A 23,196-nucleotide genomic window follows, 5' to 3' on the forward strand; every position below is an offset into this window, starting at 1 on the left:
CTCTTCCCAGGGAGGTTTGTCTGGTGCCTTCATCATATATTTTTAGGCACCAGGCAAAAATGTTCCTTTTTAATCAGGCCTTTGGCTGATTAATATCCTACAGCCTTTTAAATGTGTTTGTGGGAAGGGCGAAGTTTGTGTTCTGTTAATAATAATAATAATAATAATAAATTTTATTTATATCCCGCCCTCCCCAGCCGAAGCTGGGCTCAGGGCGGCTAACAACAATCAAAATAATCCAGCAGTCTAAAAACATTCATTATAAAATTAATTAAAATCAAATTGATGGCAACCATTAAGCAAAATTCTGTGCAGATTGCCAGAGGAGGGGGTCAGGCTGCGCCCTGACCAAAGGCCTGGTGGAACAGCTCTGTCTTGCGGGCCCTGCGGAAAGATGTTGTTTTTGTTTTAACTATTAACTGTGTTTTTACCTTGTTTTTATTCTGTGATCCACCCTGAGATCTTGTGAAGGGCAGTATATAAATAGAATAAAAATAATAAATATAAAATAAAATAAAAAAGTAAAAAAAATTTAAAAAATAATACCTGCATCCCTCTGCCTCAGGAATTCAGAGAGACAAACCTAAAGACTCTCAGTTGACATCTCATTAGATAAAGGCCTGTCTAACCCTCGTGAATTAAGAGTGACATAAGCTGATCAGCAGGTGGGCATGATTTTTGAAAAATGGCCTTATATGCCAAATTTGACCCCAAGGTTGGCCTGTGCGCTGGAGTTGCCCTACCCTCGGTTTATAATATCAGTCTGAATGGATGCCTGCCAGCCATTATCCCCTATTATTAACAGCTATGCGTGTTATTATTATTGGTCTTCTATTTGAAGCTTCCCTCAAAGGGTGGTATGTAACAATATATTAAAATACACAAATCAATACAACAACCTTAAAACCAATATTATAAAGCAAATATCAAAACAAAACATCAAAAAGATAAACCATACATTCAGACAATCCAGCAGCAATCTATCTTTTACATCAGCCGAACCATAAACACTGAAAAATAATTTTTTCTTAAGCCAATGCCTAAAAGTAGGGTAGAAAACAGGGAGTTCACTTCTGTCCCCTTCAGAATGGCCAAGAGTACCTCCTGCTTTCCTAAATGAGGCATTAACCACGCCCTGAATCCCTCCTGTCAGACAATCCTAGCTAAATTTTATTAGCCATGATGGGCAAGGTTCAAGAGAAGTTATAGTAGGCTAGACACTGTCTGCATCTTCAGGCTGTAACAACTGAAACTGATCCCCACAAACCAGGACAAGGCAGTGCCCTGAACACTTCTACCTCACATGTGCTGGAAGGAATATACAAAAATGTGCAGTGCAATTTTATAAATGTCAGAAGCGAGCTTTGAGGAAGACTTGCCTTGTGCCTTCATTACATATCTTTAGGTGCCAGAGGAAAACTTTCCTCTTCTCCCTGGCCTTTGGCTAATTAAACAATCTATGGCCTTTTAAACTGGGCAGAGGGTAATAGTTTTGTTTCCCCTTACGTTTTGTATTTTTTGTTTTTATACTGTAAACTGCCCTGTAATCCTCAGATGAAAGGTGGTATATACATTTAACAAATAAAATAAGCTCCATTGAGTTAAGCGTGGACGGGTCTGCAATCCTGTATTGTTTCCTAGGAGTAAACCCTATTAAATGCAGCGGGATTTACTTGCACATGTATAGACTGCATTGTTAACCTTTGAAAAAATTAAGCCTGTACAACCATCAGTCTAGGCCTAATGATTTCCACTAAACTCTTTTGAAAATGCTTGCAGCAACAACTTGGCAAACACTTGACCTTTGGGTTTTTTGGCATATGCCCATGCTTTCCATCTACCTCTTCACCGAAGGCCAATCTTATTTTCTCCTTAATTCTCTGACAACAAGGTCACCCTTGTCAGAACACCCGGGCTGGCTGATCTTACTCAGAAAGCAGGACATTGGGTCACCAATAAATAAATCAGTTAGCAAGCAAATGTCTTTGGCAAGTTACAAGATGGTTTTCTGCCCTGCACCTTGGGCTGAGTGACAAAAGGCTAAATAGCTCCAAGCACGCTTTAAACAAATTACAAGCTGATGTCTGGAATTTAGAAATTGGCTGACATATTTATATTTCTGAGGTTCTGCTGCCCTCTAGTGGTTTCAGTCATCCCCTCATGAAAAAGAAGAGTCTTCACAAGACTACTTTCTCTCACCCTCCACGTTTTTGCACCCAATTTAAAGCAAAATATTCAGGTTTCTAACTATCACATTGTTACTGTGATACATGACACTATATTTCTGAATTTGAGGTGAAATTTATGAAAGGGCACTTAATAACTTTTGAATTAAATAAGGTATTGAAAGATAGAAACATTATGTTCTTTACAATATGATCAGGTTTTCACAGTTCTTTTTCTTTTGTACTGTATCCTCTGCTTCATTTCAATTTAACATCTAGTTTGAGAAGAAATGCAATAACATTTGCAGCCAAAAACAGAGAAACCACCCTTGACAGCCATGGCATTTCATTATGCAGTTTGATTTGGATATAGAAAGAATAATGTCTAGGTAAATTAAGAAATCACGATTTTAGAATTTGAAAAAATAAATAAATTACCAAGCTGAACCTATGCTGAAAGTTTGAGACATTGCATTCTAGCTAGGCAGCACCATATTTACTCTCTGCTCAGCTGAGGCGCCATATACTTTTAACAGTCACAGTATATTGATATACCACTAGGGTAATTGGGTGTGTGAAACATTCAATATCTATGGCTTTTATCTCAACAGTAGCAAAAACTGGGAGAACATGTCTGGCATTAATGGGAATTGCATCATACAAGCTGTGAGCTCGCAAGCAATTGTGGGGGAGACAAACAATTGGAGAATTCACACCACACAGTGCTACAATGGGAAGCTGCTGAGTTCTGAGGCCAGATGTGCTTAAGTGCTTTAGTACATTTGCCCTAGTTTGCAAATTCCTAAGGTCTGGGGCCAGGTGAATAGGAAACTGCTCATTTATCTCCAAACTTGAGTGGTACAATACAGGACAGGGGTATATTTAACTGCTTCCTTGTGGTGTATAAGAGAGTTGAGGAGCAAGATTTGGGCCAAATGATCTGGGTCAGATGATAAAGAAGGGATTAGTGTAAGTGGGTGAATTATTTACCATGCAAGAATGATAAGTAAGGTGGATGGGGACACTGGGAATCCTGCAAATCAAGTAAACTCAGAATGGGCATCAGCATTGCCATATTCAGTCTTTTTGAACTGTATGCTCTCTGAAAATACTCCCATGTCGGATACTGCTGCATACATTGAAGATTCTTTAAGTCGACAAGTTGATTCAGAACTCGGCATTCAAAGAACAAAAAAAGACAGGTTTGGATATTTTTTTAAAAAAAGGTAAATTATTGGTTTCACTACCAGCCTAATGGTTCCTGTGTTCAAACTGGATGTACAAGTCTCATTGATTCTGTGCAAGTCCCCTTCACAAGAAATAGATTGTCTCACCAGTGCCAGGAATATCACTAGGCAGGGTGTTTTTTTTCCAGATGAATGATGGTTTGTCCGTCTTTGGTACTGTCTCATTCAGATGAGTGTCAAACCGTAGGAGGGCCTTGTACTAGAATGAGAAAATATAGGGGGGGTTTAGTCTGAAACTCCTTTTCCCAGGAAAACTCATGGATGTGAATATAATGTCAGCCAATGACCTCAGTCACTCTCCCCACACTTTTCATCCCTCCATCCGGGATCCCCTGCATCTCCACCATATTGAGCTGGTTTTGGTCAGCTTGTTAACAGAGTCCCTTTGCTCCTTTCTTCACACAAGCTGAGACTGAACCAGGAAGCTTCTAATTGACCATGGCATCCCACTTTACCTGAACCCTGGTTTAATATCCTGGGTTGTCCCACAGCCGGTAACCATAGTTTCCTGCCCACCGACTGAGTCACCAGGGGAGATTTCCCTCCTTTTTCCTGTATGCATTTATCCCTCACATTATTTTCCTTCACTCAAAATAGATTGCTTTCATCGACTATCACTCTGCTCATGAAGGTAATAACAGCACTTTTCAACTCTGTGGGCCAAACTAGAAATGAAAGCATTCACACAATTTAGTAATTGCAAAAATTATTTCCCAGCAGCAAATAGCATCCATGGTGGAAAGGGGACTTCCATCAGGACCACGACATGAGCTTTATCCCATTTACATTACTATGGCCCTTAAGCTCTCCCTCTCCAGCTACTTTTTGCATCTGGTTAAATGCTCCTCCACTGTTGTCAAACTTGACTGCTATTTACTTTTAAAATATTATTTGCATGATTGCTAATTGCATGCATTAACAACGTGTCTATTTTGGTGCTGTGCCTACAAGATTGAATGGGATGGAGCTAGATAGATAGAGATACATAAATATAATTCAAGAAGTGTGCCCATTAGCTCTGAGTAGGAGGTACATAAAGCCTCCAAATTCGTTTTTTGAAAGGTAAATATAGGAGAAACCCTTTTTGGAATAACAGAGGGCAAGGAGAAATACAAACTGGCACAGTTAGGCAAGGGGAAAGCTACTGCAGTGTTTTCCAGTACGCCATCTAATAGCTGCTTTTGATGCTAACCAACCACGTCCCCACACTGAAAACCTTCAACAGTTCCTTGGGTTACTTGCAACTCCAGCTAGAGGCATGGTTTGGCCCTATACTTACTTCTAAATTATTTGTCGTGTACATAAGGGTGAGATTGACATCAACATCCCCAAATTTATCCAGGACTACAGGACCAAGAATACCTATAAAGAGAAAAATAATAATAAAAGCCTGATAATTTTCCCTGAACATGACAGGGAAGCCAGCAGCCCAATATTCACCATTCATCTCACAGCACCTCTGTTGTACTGATAATATTCAATAAGAAGAATGAGAGTAGTGAGAAAAGACACACTTTGTTAAGGACAAATTTCGATCTCAATTTCTGTAGGAGGAGCAGAGCATCAGAAGCCACATCCTGGAAGAGATATTAGATAAGGCTGGGAAAACATGGCAAATACAACAGGAAGTGGGAATTGAAGATACAGAACTTGGTGCAGACAAATGGATACATAATAAGAAAAGCATTATGGAATATTATCTCAATATATGATCAGAACAGAGAGACTCTTATATGTGTAAAGAGGGAAAGATTTACCATTATTCAATATGGAGGCAGGGTTGTTGGAGGTAAAGCTGATACATTTAATTAGAGAAAACCTATTGCTGACATTTATCAATATTTTTAACCCCTTTTGGGTCTTTTTACTGAAATCATTCTGTTTTTGCTTCCAGTAATCTACTGTATTGCCTTGACCATTAATGAGAATTAAGAGAAACACATATGTGATTACCTTTAAAAGTAACATTCCGAAACTGGCTGTTGAAGCTAGTGGGAGTAATTGAATGGCTTGCAAGAGAAAGTTTTTTCAAGGCATGTCCGAAGAGCAAGACAGCATCCAAGTAGGCAACAGCAAAGTCATTTTTTATCTATAAGAGATAGTAAAAGGAGAGGGATTAAGCCACTGCTTCTCATATCGTTGGGCCCAATGTGTTCCTGAGTGAGTTGCTCAAAGATGGCCTCCTTCTTCCCATTCTGGTTTCCAGAGGCTTTGCCAGTCCCTTGGCTACAGCTTGTGGTTAGGAGAGAAGTTAATCACAAGTCCCAGTTTGGATGATGCGCTAAAGCAAACCAAACCTTGGCTTAGCTCAGCACAGTAGTAAAAAGGGCAGGGGAAGAACAGGGTGGCTGCAAGCTCCTCTCTGGGAACCTGCATGTTCCCACATGAATGTAGATGAGCATATTCTTAAACTGCTCCTGGCCTGACTGCACTGGCTGCCAATTAGTTTCAGGGCCCAATTCAAAGTGCTGGTTTTTATCTATAAAGTCTTAAAATGGCTCAGGATCGCTATACCTCAAGGACTGCCTCTGTCCATATAAACTAACCCAGACTCTGTGTTCATTATCTGAGGCCCTTCTTCATGTGCCTCCTCCCCAAGAGGTCCAGAGGGTGGCAACACGAGAACATGCCTTTTCTGCAGTGGCTCCCTGTTTGTGGAATGTTCTCCCCAGGGAGGTTCGATTGGCGACTTCATTATACACCTTTAGGCGCCAAGCAAAAATGGTCCTCTTCAACCAGACCTTTGGCTCACTGACATCCAATGCCCTTTTAAATGTGCTGTGGGAGCAGTGATAATAGGTTTGTTTGCTTTTCTAATTTTATTATGTATTTTGTGTTTTAAAATATTTTTTATACAGTCGTACCTTGGTTCTCCAACAGAATGCATTCTGGGTGTCCGTTTGACTCCGGGAACCATTTGAAAACCAAGGCGCGGCTTTCAATTGGCTGCAGGAGCATCTTGAAGCCAATTGGAAGCCACACTGGACGTTTGGCTTCCGAAAATTGTTCAAAAATTGGAACGCTCACTTCCGGGTTTTGATAATTCAGGAGCCATTTTGTTCGGGAGCCAAGGCATTTGAGATCCAAGGTGCGACTGTATTTATATTTTTATACTGTCATTTGATGTTGCAACCAATGCTACTTCTGCTCCTACAGAGGGATGCCAACTGGAATGTGCTTATTTATTGAAGGGCTGCTCAGACACAGTCTTGTACATTCAAAATGCTTAAGTATTGGGCAGGCTGGGTGACTGTAGGAGTGGGGGCTTGCACAGATTCAGGATGTCTGGAACTGAAAGGAAAACTGGCAGGTTGACGTATTTGATGAATATCACTGGCAACCCATTGCTTCACTGTTGCTTAGTTTACATAGTGAAAATCAGCATTCAACAATACTGGTCTGCTGCTGCTCCCTTTAACTTTGCCTTCGGACCCGTGGAACAATTATGATCAGAAAGGGCTCTTTTTCCAGGGCTGTGTTGTAGGAGCACAACAGTAGTGAGCAAATAAATTATTATAAAATAAAATCACCCAAGGCGTTGTATCTGGAGTCCCACTACTGTTTGAAACTGCAGTGAAGTTTGATGGTTCCAGAGTCAGGACAAGGACATTCTTCATGTAACTGTATGAGGGAGCATCTTCATAGTACACATTGCTGAAAACAGAAAGCACAAGAGTCCCAAATGTAATAAGAAGCAAGAGCATTTAGTCAACCAAATGACAAATGAAGCAAATGTTTTTTCTTTTTTTAAAACAACAACAACCCTGACGGTTTAATATAGAGACAAGGCTATCCCGTGTTTATTCAAGCTACACTAAACCAGGAAAGTAGAAGCCAAGATAGATGCCTTAAGAGATGTGCCCCATGATTAGCAATGATGTTGTGCGATGCCACAGATTGTACTTGCTTCCAACTCACCCTTAATGCACCCATACCTTGGTCTTTCAGACCCAAATCCAGATGAGTCTGTATCGCTGGAAGAATGCCTGTGTACATAGGTGTGTAGAACCAAACAGTGAAAATGTACTGAAAGACCTGTAAACGCCAACTTGGTAGTCAAGATAACCCTGGGACTAATTGGCTCGAGCTGTAAAATGGTATCATATATGCTTATCTGTTTGCTTTGAAGCTGTAGTTTTGGTTCAGTCAGCTACTCCCTTATCCGAGAGAGGGATGAAAGGTGGGAAGGGATCTCTAAGGCAGGGGTGAGTTAATTGGGCTATTGTTGTCAGCTTTTGTAACTTGCTTTTTGTATAAGTAACGCTTAACGTATTAGCCCCCAACAGACAAATCCAGCTTAAGGTGTGGTAGCAAGGAATCCTGCATTGCGTTGCTGTGAATACCGTAAGTCTTTTGCTATAGCTCCACAATAAAGCACTAGAACTGATCACTCGGGGCATTTTGTGCATCTTTCTTTGGAATCCCTGCAACTGGGTACTTGGGGATCAGTCTATCCTTTGCCTGGTCTGTATTTGGACCTGTGGGACAGAACTATAAGTAGCTGGCAAGATGTGTTAAAGAGGGAGAAGATCAGAAGACCCCTCTGATGCAGTAGGACTGAGAGTGACACTGCTGCCAATGACTTGGGGTGTGAGGTGTGTAGCCCTGTTTCCTAGCACTGTTGCAATTGCTGAGTGCATTCATGAAGAATGTGAAAGCAAGTTTTGAATATCGCTCACCCATTTCACAGATTTTTAAAAGTCAACAAGAAAAAGTGCGTGTTGGCAGCATACAGGTGGTGAATGTATTGATTTTGCGAAGGAATGGGTTGCTTATTTGTATTTCAGTGCATTTGTATGATTGCTACCTTTTAACAAGGACTCTCAAAGGGACTTGCCTAGAATATAAAGTTAGACAATCAAGCCTACACATTGCTTTTGTGCACTTTGAAGCAAAGTAGTGGTGTGCTAGAAGAGAGGCCTAAGCTTTCCACCTATCACTATATTTTACCTCCAACACCATATACCTAGCCTATGTTATCACCACCAAAAACAAAGCTGTCTTGTAGCATGCCTACTGGTGGAAATTTCAACATGGTAATGAATAAACATTTTTCTCTCCTTCAGTTTGCAGTTCCAAATCCATAATAATAATAATAATAATAATAATAAAAATTGAACTCTTATGATCTCATCCAGCATTTTACAAGTTCTTCCCTTCTTAGAACCCCTTTGGTAGTAAATAGTGCTTAGCTTCACGGAAACGTAATCCAGCAGAAAGCTTTGATATTATAATCAAATTCCTTAATGATTTATACTTGTTAGGATCTTAGAACAATCTAAACACATCTGAATGAATGGGCTTCAATTTGGAGAAAATGGAAAACAGATTTACTAAGCAAAACTTTCATAATTCCCTGCTGATATACACCTATTCATTATTGAAGACGTGCATTTCAATTATAACAAATTATGGAAATAAATTAAAACAAAACTTAACAAGCAGCAGCAGTTTAAACGCTCACACACAGGCTTTTCTGCTAGACCTTATGTGGCAAATTTAGAAGTCAACGAAGGGATTCTCCGTGCTTTGTCCATTTCTAGCAGAATTGGGACCAGTGACAGAAAATCATATTTATAAAATAATATTGTTTACAGGATTTATATAGGTCTCAGAGTAACCCCCATTCTTAATTGTAGTGCAAAATTTAGGTTGCACTGGCACAGGATTATTATTATTTAAATGAAATATATACTCAGCACTCAATGTGACTCTTGAGGGGAAAACTATTCCACATATAAAACGGCCTTTTTACTCATTAGATTCCAACCCCACCCCCAATATTGTAACATTTTTACCTGTGAAGATCTATCAGGATGATAACTATGTCCTCATCAACCTCTGCTTTTCCTAGGAGTCTTTTAAGGTCACCTGGAGACCTACATGTGATGATCACTGCAAACAAGAGCATGATAGAGAGTCAGCGGATAAGCCATTTTTATTCCTACTTTGAAAATACAGGATTTAGAACAGAGGAAGAGGTAAAACCATCAGAGCAGATCCTCATTGGAGGCATGTGGGTCCCAGAAAACTTCTGCAGGATCTAGAGATCAATAATGTAAATTGGATAACACAGCAATGTGATGATTATCAGGAGAGGGTAGTTTACCATTTTGGCATTTAAAAGTTCTTCCCGAGAGCAAAGGAGAGAATCAATAGGCTCATTTCCTGCCTTGGAGTGGGAAGGAGGAAGGACATACTGTATTTTTCCTCTATAAGCCTTACTTTTTCCCTCCTAAAAAGTAAGGGGAAATGTGTGTGTGTCTTATGGAGCGAATGCAGGCTGCGCAGCTATCCCAGAAGCCAGAACAGCAAGAGGGATTACTGCTTTCACTGTGCAGCGATCCCTCTTGCAATTCTGGCTTCTGGGATTCAGAATAATTTTTTTCTTGTTTTCCTCCTCCAAAAACTAGGTGCGTCTTATGGTCTGGTGCGTCTTACAGAGCGAAAAATACGGAGTTGCATAAAAATATAAAAAGAACATTGCTGGATCAGACTAATGGCCCATCCACACCTTTTGCTCGGCTCTTTCCAGACACAGGTCTTCACTTAAAAGCTCTGTGTCTGAGCGTGTGTGTCCCCCCCTCAACCTAGCCCTGGGATTGTTGCTTGCTCTGATTGAGCTTTAAAGAGCAGCTTTTCGCAGGGAAAGCCACAAAGCAAAAAAAAAAGGGGGGGAGATGGCACTTAGACACAGAGCTTTAAAGGGTGGACCATGTCTGTAAAGAGCAGAGGAAAGTCCTACCATCTAGTCCAGCATACCCAGTGCTTTTTTCTGGGGTACTCAAGGGTACATAGCACCAGCACCGTTTTTCTGGGAGAAAAGCACTGGTTTAAAATGTGGTACTTACTGTAGCAACTTCATGTGAGTACTGGGACCCATTTTTCTAGGAGAAAAGCACTGAGCATACTTAGTCCAGCAGTAGAAGATCAGATGGTTTCAGGAAGCCCACAAGCGGGAAACCGATAACAATCTTTCCCCCACTGTTTAAACCCATCCAATGACTGCCAGTATTCAGAGGTGTAGTACTACCTCTGATCCTGGAGGCAATAATATATGCCAAACATGGCTTGTAGCTATCAAAGCCTTATCTTCCACGACTGCCTAATCTCCTTTAAAGCTAAGTTGATCACAGTCCCCATGTCTTCTGGAAACCAACTGCACAGTTTACACAATGCACAGCTAAATAATATTAATAATGATGCTACATCTTCAGAAACAATCTATGCAAGAAGGTCTTTAGAAAAAGAGTCTTAAGACTTCTGGAAAGTAGCACCCTGTTTGAGCCCAGTATCAGCAGCGAAACAGACAAGTGTTCAGGAAACAGCAGCGGGGAAAATCTGTACAGCATAGAAATTCTCTCTCTCTCTCTCTCCCTCCTTCTTTCCTCTTCCATTAATAGAATTCACCATTGATATTCAGATTATAAATACCCAGAAAGTATATAACCAAAAGGACTTCAGAGACAAAGTACTCATATTTATTTATTTTTTTCATTAATTCACTTTTCTCCCTTTTTCCCTGACAGGACTCAAGGCTGCATGTAGATAAAAATAAGAACCACAAAAAAGGGGGAAAAGAAAAAAGAAAAAATTAAACTCTTATTTTCTCCTTACCATTACTTTTTCTTTTTGGATTATTCACAATCCTTTGTAGTTCTATTGAGCTCCTGAGGATCTCCCGGAATTTCATGTTTACAGAGAAGTAGGTCACTGAAGCTTCCATAGCATTCATATACCTTGAAATTGGAATAGGAAATGAATGTTGCAAATCAGCTTGTGGCAATGGCATAGATTTGGGCTAAAGGTTTGGTGTGAGGGCCTCTAAGAAGTAAGGTACCTCACACATATCTGTACTATTAGAACAATTAATATCATGAACAAACCAATATATATTTATTCTGTAAGCATGGGTTCATTTTTTAAAAATCTGCCATCCCCACTAGCCTAGCAGTCATTTACAGCAGGAACAGGTTCATAGCTTGTGGGTACTTATGGATCAATTGGCCTTGAAAGTGCCGAGTGCTTTGCATCCGTTTCATTTGGTGGCCCAGCTGTGCCTTTATCTTGACAGGGATAGCATAATTTCTGTTGTCTAAGCTCTGGTAACCTTTAGGTTGAACTATTGCAATATGTTATATGTCGGGCTGTCTTTGAAGACAATTCGGAAACAGCTGTTGATGCAGAATTCAGAAACCAAATTGTTGAACATAGTATCATAGAATGGTAGAGCTGGAAGGGACCCTAGGGGTCATTTAGTCCAACCCCCTGCAATGCAGGAATGTCAACTAAAGCATTAACCTCTGGTTAGAAACCTCTAAGGAAGGACTGTCCACTACCTTCCAAGAAAATCTAACTGTCTAACAGCTCTTACTTTCAGAAAGTTTCTCCTGATGTTTAGTCATAATCTTGTAACTTGAATCCATTGGTTTGGGCCCTTATGCCACCCCCAAGCAAGAGTAAACAAGCTCACTCCATCTTTATGTTTCTATACAAATAATTTAGAAACATTCACCACTTTACAACCTAAGTTTTACTGCCTGTATTTTCTTACTGCTATATAAAAAGCACATGAATCTGACTCTTGAAGAGTTTGTAAGTACAGTGGTACCTCGGGTTACAGACGCTTCCGGTTACAGATGCTTCAGGTTACAGACTCCTTAACCCGAGGTACTACTTCCGGGTTAGCGAACTTTGCTTCAGGATGAGAACAGAAATCGTGCTCCGGCGGCGCAGCAGCAGCAGCGGGAGGCCCCATTAACTAAAGTGGTACCTCAGGTTAAGAACGGTTTCAGGTTAAGAATGGACCTCTGGAACGAATTAAGTACTTAACCCGAGATACCACTGTAAATCATTTTTAATTTACCAAATTTGTGGTCTCTTTCTATGCTAAGGAAAGGGGGAACTTTGGAAGCAGCTTAAAGTGAATATTTTAAAGTTATTACATTTCCACACTTTACTTTGCTGTATATTTTGTGATTTTAAATCTCTGCTGGGGTTCTCTCGCCAAAGTACCTGCCCCAAACCTGGATCTTAGGCATCCAGGGAATTCTCTTTTTAATACTATACCCTAATTCCTCCCCCAAACAACACTTACTTTCAAGGGGTGGTATGTGTGTGATGATAATTCTGGAACACTGAATTTTGGTTCAAACAGCATAGAAGACTCTGCCAAGCAGGAAATGGCAAAGCCAATTCCCATTGCAAGTAGTCAACAATACTATCAATATATGATTTACCGTATTTTTCGCCCTATAGGACGCACTGGCCCATAGGACGCACCTAGTTTTTTTTTGGGGGGGGGAATAAAGAAAAAAAAATTATTCCCCCTCCAGCCACGGCTTCAGCGATGTCTGCCCGAAGCACGTGCAGGGCTCCCTAGGCTGCGGATGTCTGCCCGAAGTGTGGGGCGCTCTGCTTCAGCGCGCCCCGCGCTCCGGGCAGCAGGCTGCTATCCGCAGCCTAGGGAGCCCGGCGGGAACTCCCGCGGGCTCCCCAGGCTTGTTGATAGCTTCCTGAAGCCTGGAGAGCGAGAGGGGTCGGTGCACACCGACCCCTCTCAATCTCCAAGCTTCAGTGAAAGCCTGCATCCACCCCATAGGACGCACACAGATTTCCCCTTCATTTTTGGAGGGGAAAAATTGCGTCCTATAGGGCAAAAAATACGGTAAGTCTTTTATGTAAAAACAGAAAATGTTGAAAAATAATTGAAACATTGGTTATACTGGGAAAGTTCCGTACCAGAAGCAATCTTCAGTGTCATTGTCTTCCTTATAGACGTAAGTAGTTTCCCATGTGACACTTTTGAATGGCAATGTGGAATTCTTCCAGAAATCAACCAAGAAGTAGTTCAACTTCCTGGCGGGAGTCAACAGCCTTGTTAACTTTTCTTGGTAATCACAAGTCAACCCAAAACTCCCTGCAGAGATCAGAGGTGGGACCAACTCCGTCTCTAATCTACAAAAGAAAAGAAAAGTTTTTCATTTTTATTTATGATTTTAAATTATATACATTTCAATAGTTTTACAATCATTCTAACATTTCAAAACTGGACTTCCTCTTCTTTATGCAGTTCCTTAAATTTATTTTTTGTATTTCCTGCATAGTCTAAATTAACTTAACTTCTTTTATTCATCTACTTTAAATATATGCTCTTATGAAACTGCAGGTTATTACAATAATCCTGCCGGTGTCCTTATCTGTTTACAGTTTGTTTGTAAATATTCAATAAACCATTTCAATTCTTTTGTAAAAAGTTTATTATTTTGATTTCTTATTTTTCCAGTAATTTTCGCCATTTCTGCACATTCCATAAGTTTTTGTATCCGGTCTTCTTTCATCAAGACTTCTTCTTCTTTCCATTTTTGGGCAAATAACATTCTTGCCGCTGTAGTTGCATGCATGAATATATTTATATACAGTTTAGGTAGTTCTATCTCTATAATAGGGACACGGGTGGCGCTGTGGGTAAAAGCCTCAGTGCCTAGGGCTTGCTGATCAAAAGGTCGGCGGTTCGAATCCCCGCGGCAGGGTGCGCTCCCGTTGTTCGGTCCCAGCGCCTGCCAACCTAGCAGTTCGAAAGCACTCCCGGGTGCAAGTAGATAAATAGGGACCGCTTACTAGCGGGAAGGTAAACAGCGTTTCCGTGTGCGGCTCTGGCTTGCCAGAGCAGCGATGTCACGCTGGCCACGTGACCCGGAAGTGTCTGCGGACAGCGCTGGCCCCCGGCCTCTTGAGTGAGATGGGCGCACAACCCTAGAGTCTGTCAAGACTGGCCCGTATGGGCAGGGGTACCTTTACCTTTACCTTTTTACCTCTATAATTCCCAAAAGGAAAGCTTCTGTTTTTGGGGGTTTTTTTTACAAATGTTATTTTAAACATCCTTTTCAATTCATTACATATCATTTCCCAGTAAGCCTTACTACAAGACCACCACACATGAAGAAAAGAAAATAATTCCAGTATGGCTGCTACATTGATAGATGCTTTATTAATATGGGCCATATTTCCAATCCTTTCTTCTTTTGTTTTTCTGCAATAATCTTTATTAAATTTGTTAAATAATACATTTATTCCACTCATTATTCAAAACATAATAAGTACATAAAAAAAAATCAGAATACCTCCACTTTAAATAGCATTACAACCATATGTCTTTAAAGTTGACTTCCCCTCCACCTCACTACAGGTCCTTACATCTTCTTTTTCCTTTAAACTGTGTCCTTTTTCACATTTTCGTTCATTGCTCTTACATAACATACTTTATGTATCTGTTCTTTAATTTGCGAAAATTAATCAAAGCATATTAAGGATTTTGTTTGGGAACAATGTTTTTCTAAATATACTCTATAGCACTCCCACTCACTGTTAAACTTCTGATTTGTTTAGTTTCTGATTACCTCAGTCATCTTTGCTAATTCTAAATATTCACATAATTTCTTCTTTTGATTGCCTTGATTTCAAAATAAGTATGAAGCCAAAAAGTTAAGAGTACTATACTACAAATTCTCTCAGAAAAAAACTGGGCAGATGGCTCTGAATAGTTAATACCTCTGTGTGTGAGAACAAACATAAAGAAAACATGCTCCACAGTGTCAGTCCCATCACTTTGAACCCAGATGTCATCCTATGAAGAATATGCACTAATTAAACCATTAAGAGTGCTCAGTTCTTCTTTCTAAATGGTGCTGATAAAGAGGATTGATGCAAGACTTGCATTTCATTTCCTCTTTCATGCTTTAAAATGGGCAGGGAACCGTTTTTTTCTCACCGCATTCCTTCTAGGGGAATCTGTTGGGAGTCACATGTTGGCAGTAGGTAGGGCAAGAGCCAAAAGTTGTCAGGGCACGTCTTTTTTCACAAGTGTTTGCTAGGCTCTTAAGCAGACATCACATTTATTCAGTATTTAGCCTTATTTGAATAGAACACTTCAGCTGATACTTACGAGACCATCTGAAATGTGGCAAAGGTGCACGTTGGGCCTAGAATAGTACACCCAAGTTTTTTATCAGCCTGAAATAGAAAAGACCAACATGAGGCGAGGGGTGGATAGAGTTTAATGGACAATCATGCAGATGCAAAGTAATACTGTGGTAATGGAGCAAATGGCTGGAAGATACCAAGACACTGCAGTAATAAAAACAAGATGAGTGTTGGATAACAGAGCCTACAAATGGAGATTAAAAAGTAAGAGAGACGTTATGGCCTCTACAGGGGCATGAATTAAAACTATGTACAGTAGGTGTCTGTCTAAGGAATAACTGTGCCCTTTAAGTACAGTGGTACCTCAGGTTACATACGCTTCAAGTTACACACTCTGCTAACCCAGAAATAGTGCTTCAGGTTAAGAACTTTGCTTCAGGATGAGAACAGAAATCGTGCTCTGGCGGTGCGGCGGCAGCAGGAGGCCCCATTAGCTAAAGTGGTGCTTCAGGTTAAGAACAGTTTCAAGTTAAGTACAGACCTCCGGAACGAATTAAGTACTTAACCCAAGGTACCACTGTATTAAAATGGTAGCACAAGCAGATTTACAGTGAAGCACACTGATACATAACTAGAAGGGAATGTAACAGTTTTTAAATCATGGATTATGATGAGATTTTTAAAACATGTACGTCAAGCCAGTGCTTGATGTATTGGGTTTCTAGCCAGCACTTGCTCTTTATTTGGTGAGGAACTCCTGGTTTATGGGAGCAACTAGGCGCAGCAGGACTCCCCATTTGCCCCACTAGGCCATTGTGGCTAAGCTACACCCAGATGCCCCACACCTGAGATAATACCTGATGTCAGGGGTTTGGCAGGTAAAGACACAGGTCCGTGCCAAAAGCGAGGTTTGCAAATTGCATGGGCAGAGGAGAATGCTTTCCCTGATATCAGTGTTATGTTATGTGACTGACAGGTGGGTGGTCCTGCCCACTGCTAAAGTTGACATGCAAGTGGAAGGGGAGCTAAGGACTTGGCCCACCGGCTGCATTCGGTTCCCCACTCCTGACCTAAAACGATGATTCCTACATATGCGCCTTAATACTCACATAGATCTGCTTGATGAATTCCACACCTTCACATGTGCTGGTGCGGCAGCCATTGGAGACGTACAGCGACGTGTCGATGCCATCAAATGCGGCACTGACATTCACATTCACGTTGTTTGCTGTAACACGGAATGCAGGAGTGTTAGGTATTGAAACTATATGATGTTTTTGTAAGGACAAACGTCATGATGCTGCAGCCTGCTGCAACATGAGTACAAAACAGTCAGTGGCACAGGCAGGCAGGCGAGTAAGTAAGTTATTGAGGGGTGTTTGTGGTGGGCAGCCCAGGGGTGCTGCAGAGGAACAGTTAGGACAGTTTGTTAAGACATAGGTGGTAGCTGGGTGGTGAGGGGGTGGCAGGTGAGCAATGCAAGGAGGAGGCACCCCCAAGTTTAATAATATAAAAATATTGATTTAAAACATACTTTTAAAAATAAAGTATGATTCCAATTCATAATTTTATTTGACAACTTTTTGGCTGTTTTGATTTTATTGATTTACAGATGATGAACTTGTGAATCTTGTAAACCAAGTTGTAAGGAGCAGAGTGTAAATAAGTAGATAAATAATAAAGAGATGATAATTATCTGACTAGGCATTGATTGTAGGGCTGCCTGATCAAGTATGTAAATTTTCTCTTTAATAATAATTATTATTATTATTTATTAAATATACCCGTAGATCTCAGTGCGGTTCACAACATAAAATCACAATATTAAAAACACAAAAGCATTTCCTTAAGAGAAATGTTAATGGAATAGCAGACTTTAAACAATCTCCACTAGTTTTGTCATGTGGAAGGCAAAGTGGCCACTGTGCACTTCTTATGACATTCATTCCGTGAAGTAGGATCATATCCTTTGTTTGCTTGTATTGATGGGTAGTGACGTTTGTTTCAGTTGCAGATAGGGAAGTGTCTTTCATGTAACTAAAAACAGTTTTAAAATAGACACTCATGGAACAGTAGGGTGGGGGATTTTCCCTGGAAAGGAAGTAGCCTTGCTCAGGTTTGTCACATTTTTAAGGAAAACATAAGCACTCAATTAGTATAGTAGTGAATCATCGTCATCATCATTTTATTTTTTTATCCCACCTTTCCATAGTTAAAACCATGCTCAAGGCAGCTTACAACTTGAAAAGATTTACGGTACATAATGGCAACCATAACCAAAGTAATCATAACCATCAACCACCTTTCTGCCAAGACCCAAAAGACAATAAAACAACTGTGACTACCGCATGGTTCACGTGGTGAAAGACAGATAATACGTGAGCAGAGGTGCTAGGCAGAAAGGAAGACAGCCTGTGGAAGCATTCTTTTGTATAGACTCAGGGCCTGACATTTGACCCTCAAAAGATACTGAAATGCTCTTACCTTTCAGGTCATCTTTCACCAGTTCCATGCCCCGTTCCACAGCTGGTTCTATTTCTCCTGCACTCACTGGAAGCATAGAGTCATTCATGAGCATTACATTGATCATGTAGCCACTTTTGTCACATCTGATCACACCACCAGCATGCCACAGAAGCTGGGTCAAGAAGAGCAGTGCCTCCAAAATCTGATCCACTTTTTGTTCTCTCATGATGCCTCGTAGTCCATGCCAGCGTTGCTTCTTGTGTGTACTGCACGCTTGATATTTTAAAGCGAGGATATTTGCTTGTGCCCACCACTTGGTCAAGTTTTTCTTCTCTCAAATACGTCCTTCCGTTCCCTTTCTTAGCTCCCTTTCCACCCGCACCTGCCCAGCTGGTACTTCTGCTTGCGAGCATATAAGAGCAGCAAAACTTGTGAAATGCGAAGGGGCCAAAGGTTGGTTGTTCATGTTTGCCATTGAGAACATTAGAGCTATAAAACCGAGGCATTAGTCACCGTGAGATAAAGACACAACATGATGGGTAGGGGGAAGAGGAGGGGCCAAGAAGATAATGGAAGAAAACCAGTTAAAATGGAAATAAAATTAAAAGACCATTAATGCAGAAGGATAAATCAGATGGCTGCCTCTTGTTTGTTTTGCTTTTCCAAGTAACTCGTGGTAGCTGTAAAATGAGAGGCAAAAAGGAAGTTCCCGTGTGCACTAAATAAACACTGTGCTTTACTTCGAGTTTTTAGTTTCATTTTTTGTGTTTGACCTGCTGCTAACAAGAAGTGTCTGGCTGTATCATTCTCCATATGTGTACACACACACATATTCATAGGATGGCATTTCCAAAGAACCAATCAATTAAAAATGCCCATGAACAATCTACTATTGATCCATTTGTCAAAATTCAGATAAACTAACTCAAATGTATGGATTATAAATGAATGCAGGTTCTCAACCTCTCCCCACTGCCTTCAGAGAAAGAATTAGTGTCATGATTAATACCAGCAGCTATATTTATATTTGAAGTGATGGAGTTGGTTAAAACAAACACCAAATGGCACAGAACATTCCTAGAGCGACTCCAATATATTGTGCTACCCTAAGTAACTGTACAACATGATCTAAGTAGCATTCCTTGCAGGCCTGGTCCACTCGAGGCAAGTTGAAGTGACTGCCTCAGGTGGCAGGATCCACAGGGGCAGCAGATCCCAATATAGATCTTTAATCGCCCTTTATTCCTGAGACCAATCTTCATTCCCAATTTTTTTCTCTGGCAATGAGGAGAGCACAATTTTGTACCAAAATGACTTGGGCCAGCCCCAATCCCTTGAAATGTATAAGGGGTGAGGAGGGGGAGCGCTGAGCGGATTTGACAATTATGAAATAGTTGCTTCAGTTAGTTGCATTATGTTTTAAAGGTGGCAGATTAATTTATGGTGTCATAATTGATATTGTGCTTTGTACTCTGTGACCTACCCTGGGATCAGAAACTGACAAAGGGTGGGAGACCAATTTAAATAAATAAATATGTTGGGAAGCACTTTTCAAATCCTGTCTTATCGGCACCCTTGAAAATACTGGTTCTTCTCCTGCTACCACAAAAAAGCGTTTGCTTGGCTTATTTGTGCCTTTAAGATGATCCTGATTATACTCAAATGCACTTTCAGGACATGGATTATTTCCTTTTTAGAAACCTGTATGAGAATGTTCACAGATCAGAGGAATGGGAGGGTGAAAGAAGAAACACCACACTAGCAGTTCTAAAGCAGGAGAAGAAGGTAAAGAAAGAGAAATAATGGCTGCCCCTATATCATTGCACGAAGTCATAAATGTGTTACTAGGAACTCTTACCTTTAGCTATGACTGAGAAAGCTAATCAAGCTGAAAGATGGAAGGCTAGAAAATATGTAATGCAATGTCTGTATAAGAAACTATCATCTCCAACTGAAGCTGCAAACATTGCATACTCTATAGTAGGACAACTGTTCAAATACTTCAGCATTTTCACTGCTGCCCCACACAGACCATGTCTGTATGTCATACTAAACAATGGTTTAGCAAGATGTGATCCACAGTGAGTATTAGGTTTGTGTGCTTCTCTTCCCTTTCCCCCTCCTGTACAGCTAAGATGAAAAGTTTGGGAGCTCCGTCAACCACAGTTTGCCATGTCATCTAGTTTGGCAAACTGGTCAACACTAATTATGGGTAATGTCCAGTGCTTTTTTTCTGGGGGTATGTAGGGGTACGCATACCCCTAAACATTTTGTAAATTTTTGTACTTTTGTCCATTTACTGTATTTATTTTCCCCGATGTGAACTATAAAATGGTGGTTTACTTGAGTCAAAATAAGAGTACCCCTAAACATTTTTTAAGAAAAAAAAAGCACTGGTAATGTCTGTTAGCCAGCTTCTAGGACCCCATTTTGAAATGGACATGTTTGAAAGTGATGATAGCGTTAATCACAACATGTTGAACCAGAAGACACAATGAAATGAGCCAAAGTTTGCGAAAGCAAAAGCAAGTTTTTTAACTTCTCTTTCTGGCTGTGTGTGTTTGGGGGTGTGGGGTGGACTGTGACCCTGAGGCTTGCTGAGGTTTGTTCTTGCTTGTGCATGTTACACTAAATTTACTTTTCATTGATCAATCCACTGTGACTCAAATATTTATTTCCTGGTTAGTTATAGCCAGCCAAATTCAGAAATCTTCACTGTATATCTGAAATTAGCATTTACTGTACATAATGTTACATTTTCCTAAGCTGAACATCACCTTCTCTTGAGACCTATTAAGTTCAAAAACAGAATGTCTCAACCGGTCATCTACTCAAATTTAAAGAGAAAAAAACTTATTAAAAGTGCATTAAAACAAAAACCCTGTTAATATGTTGTATACACACTCACATTTCATATTCCAAACATTCATAGATTGTTAGAATGATTGCACCATTAAGTTGTCTTTGAAAATAGGAACATGAACTCTAAAATTACCCACAGTTCCCTTGAGCAAACAACATACTGTAACATTTATAACTGTCAGAGATTATTTTTGAACAAACAGGAAATTGAACACCTATTGTGCAAACAATCCGAGTATTCAACATGCAGCAATTCAAACTGTTTTCCCATGATGTAGTTCATGACATAAACTTCATAAAGGGAATTTATTAAAGTACTGTCTAGATCTACCCCATACAAATGCAAAGGCCAAATTACAAATTTTAAAATATTCAATACTATTGAGGGATAAATGACAATCAGACCAGTATTCATTTCCTAACATGTAAGGCCTAACTTATATTACAAGCAAAACAATAAGAGAATATTGTGGCACTTTAAAGACTTATAAATTTATTTTTGCACATGGGGCTGTACTCAAACTTTGTTTTAAACTGCCACTTTCCCTCCCTCAGTGTTACCCCCCGGCTTACTCTACTCAAATATCTGCTGTTGTTTCAAATCACCACTTCCCCCTCTCTGTTTTCTTTATTCAAATCTGTACTCTATTGTTCAAAACCAGTTTAAATTCTGTCTTCTCTTTTGCTCCCCTGCTGTGCACCCTGCAAATCCAGGATTGTGATGAGTCAAATCCTCCAATGGGGCTGCACTCTAACTTCATGCAAATTCAGGATTCTGATGCTGCACTACAAATCCTCCAATGGGGGCTGAATTATGACAGCCTTACTTTTTAAGTATAAAGGAAGGTAATCATTCATGGATTCCTGAACTATGAAGTCTCAGGGCCTGGGGTAAACCACCCTATATGTCCCCTGCCTTCTTATTGTCCCTGCCTCTGCTGCTGCATCTCCTCTTCATGGAGATGCTGTTAGCAGCCTCTTCTATTCTTGCCACTTTAATGGGGGGTGGCCTCTCCCCCAGTTTAAGGGTTGTATCCAATCCCAGTCCTACTCAGAGCAGACCCATTGAAATTAATGGCCATGACTACTTTTTATTTATTTACAAAACTTCTGCAACTTCTGACCAGCCTTGCCTAACCTCCAGTTAGGTACTGTGGGATCCAGCATCAGAATAGAACACAATACTGTATTGGGAAACAATGAAGCTTCGGAACTGGCAGCTCCAAGGCTGCCCCAGCATGCCCCATTTGGGCCTCTCTCCACCAGTGGCAAAAGACAAGATCACACTCCCTCTCTCCCTTTTCACTTGTATGCTGTGTTTTTTAAGTTCTAAGTTTGTGCACAAGAATTCTTTAGTTTCAACTTATTGCGCATATGCCATTCTTGGAGCCTTTTTGGCTGAAAAGTAGTGCACAAATACTCTATATAAATAAGTTGCCTGCAGCAACTTAAGAGCATTATCCTAAGGGAGAGAAATTACTGTTTTGTCTTTTGTTATGTCTTTTATTACTGCAAGTGTTTTAATTCTTATTTGTGTTCATTTACACTACTGTACATGCAACAGCCACTAGGGGTGTCCATCTTCCAAAAGCACACTGTTTTTCCAAAAGCATTTAGGTGTCTCTAACACTGCCTTTTTGAGCCTTTCTTTATATTTTAATATAAATCTTTTAATATAAATATTCACTAGACCCTTTTATAGCTCTTAACGTGTAATAAAACAAGTCACTGAAAAACATTGCATGTGGTATAAACAAGTTCATTAATCACTCAAAGTACACAATCTTTGAGATAATGCAGGTAACGGATATACTGCTGATAGTATGAATTGTGGCATAATGCCACAGTTCAATACCCCCCTCCTCTGAAATCACTATTTGATTTTTATAAGCAAGCATTTTTAATAGGACTGCCTTGTTTATCAGTTTGGTGATAATTTTTACTTTATGTACGATACTTCTTTGGGTTCTAAATTCCTGTTACATCTTCTTTAATATTTTATCTAATCTGAGAGCTACTATAGCAGCTAAGAAAATGGCATGGGAACCAGGAAGTTCCTGGTTTAAATGTTGCCTCTGCTATAAATTCACTTGGTGGTCTTAGTCAAATCAAACTTTCAGCTGCATTCACATATCTGCACCATATGGATAAAAACTACTGTACACAGTTCTTGTAAGGATGAATAGTCACTTTGGTCATGTGAGGGAGTTTAGGCTGAGAATTAGGGCTTGGCCACACCTCTGCTTGTCTCATGCCTAGAAAGCATGGGTCCAAGTAGTTTTCCGCTTGCCCTGCTTGTTTCCCAAGGAAACCCCACTTTTTAGCTCTAAATCAGAGCAAACATCAATTCAGAGAAAACCCTAATTTCCATTTGTTCCGATTGAGTGCTAGAGCAGTTTTCCTTGGGGTGGGGTGGAGGGTCACCGCAGGACATGAGAAAGTGTGAAGAAGCTGGACAAATGTCACCCAATCAACTTCATGGCTGAATGGGGATTTGAATATGTTTCCTTACTCCTCATCCAAAACTCTGACCT

At 40.3% G+C, this 23,196-nt stretch overlaps 1 protein-coding gene and 1 long non-coding RNA gene across 2 annotated transcripts in view; one reads left to right on the top strand and one right to left on the bottom strand.

Moving 5' to 3' along the window:
* Window positions 1-18,828, bottom strand: part of GUCY2C (guanylate cyclase 2C) — a 46,597-nt gene extending 27,769 nt beyond the window's left edge. Inside the window, exons 1-10 of the mRNA XM_083400291.1 lie at window positions 17,819-18,828; window positions 16,444-16,562; window positions 15,357-15,424; window positions 13,154-13,369; window positions 11,030-11,151; window positions 9,211-9,307; window positions 6,943-7,066; window positions 5,366-5,501; window positions 4,692-4,774; window positions 3,500-3,611 (exon numbers count right to left, since the gene is read on the bottom strand). Coding sequence (XP_083256417.1) covers window positions 3,500-3,611; window positions 4,692-4,774; window positions 5,366-5,501; window positions 6,943-7,066; window positions 9,211-9,307; window positions 11,030-11,151; window positions 13,154-13,369; window positions 15,357-15,424; window positions 16,444-16,562; window positions 17,819-18,026 — 1,285 coding nt within the window. The 5' untranslated portion in view covers window positions 18,027-18,828. The remainder of the gene's footprint in view (window positions 1-3,499; window positions 3,612-4,691; window positions 4,775-5,365; window positions 5,502-6,942; window positions 7,067-9,210; window positions 9,308-11,029; window positions 11,152-13,153; window positions 13,370-15,356; window positions 15,425-16,443; window positions 16,563-17,818) is intronic.
* On the top strand, window positions 15,433-22,089 carry LOC310658458. The gene is made up of 3 exons (XR_014502337.1): window positions 15,433-15,598; window positions 19,498-19,881; window positions 21,807-22,089. It is a non-coding gene; the product is annotated as an uncharacterized lncRNA (long non-coding RNA).
* The last annotated feature ends 1,107 nt before the right edge of the window (window positions 22,090-23,196 follow it).

This window comes from Podarcis tiliguerta (assembly GCF_965153285.1).
Source record: "Podarcis tiliguerta genome assembly, chromosome: 10".
Taxonomy (NCBI): Eukaryota; Metazoa; Chordata; class Lepidosauria; order Squamata; family Lacertidae; genus Podarcis; species Podarcis tiliguerta.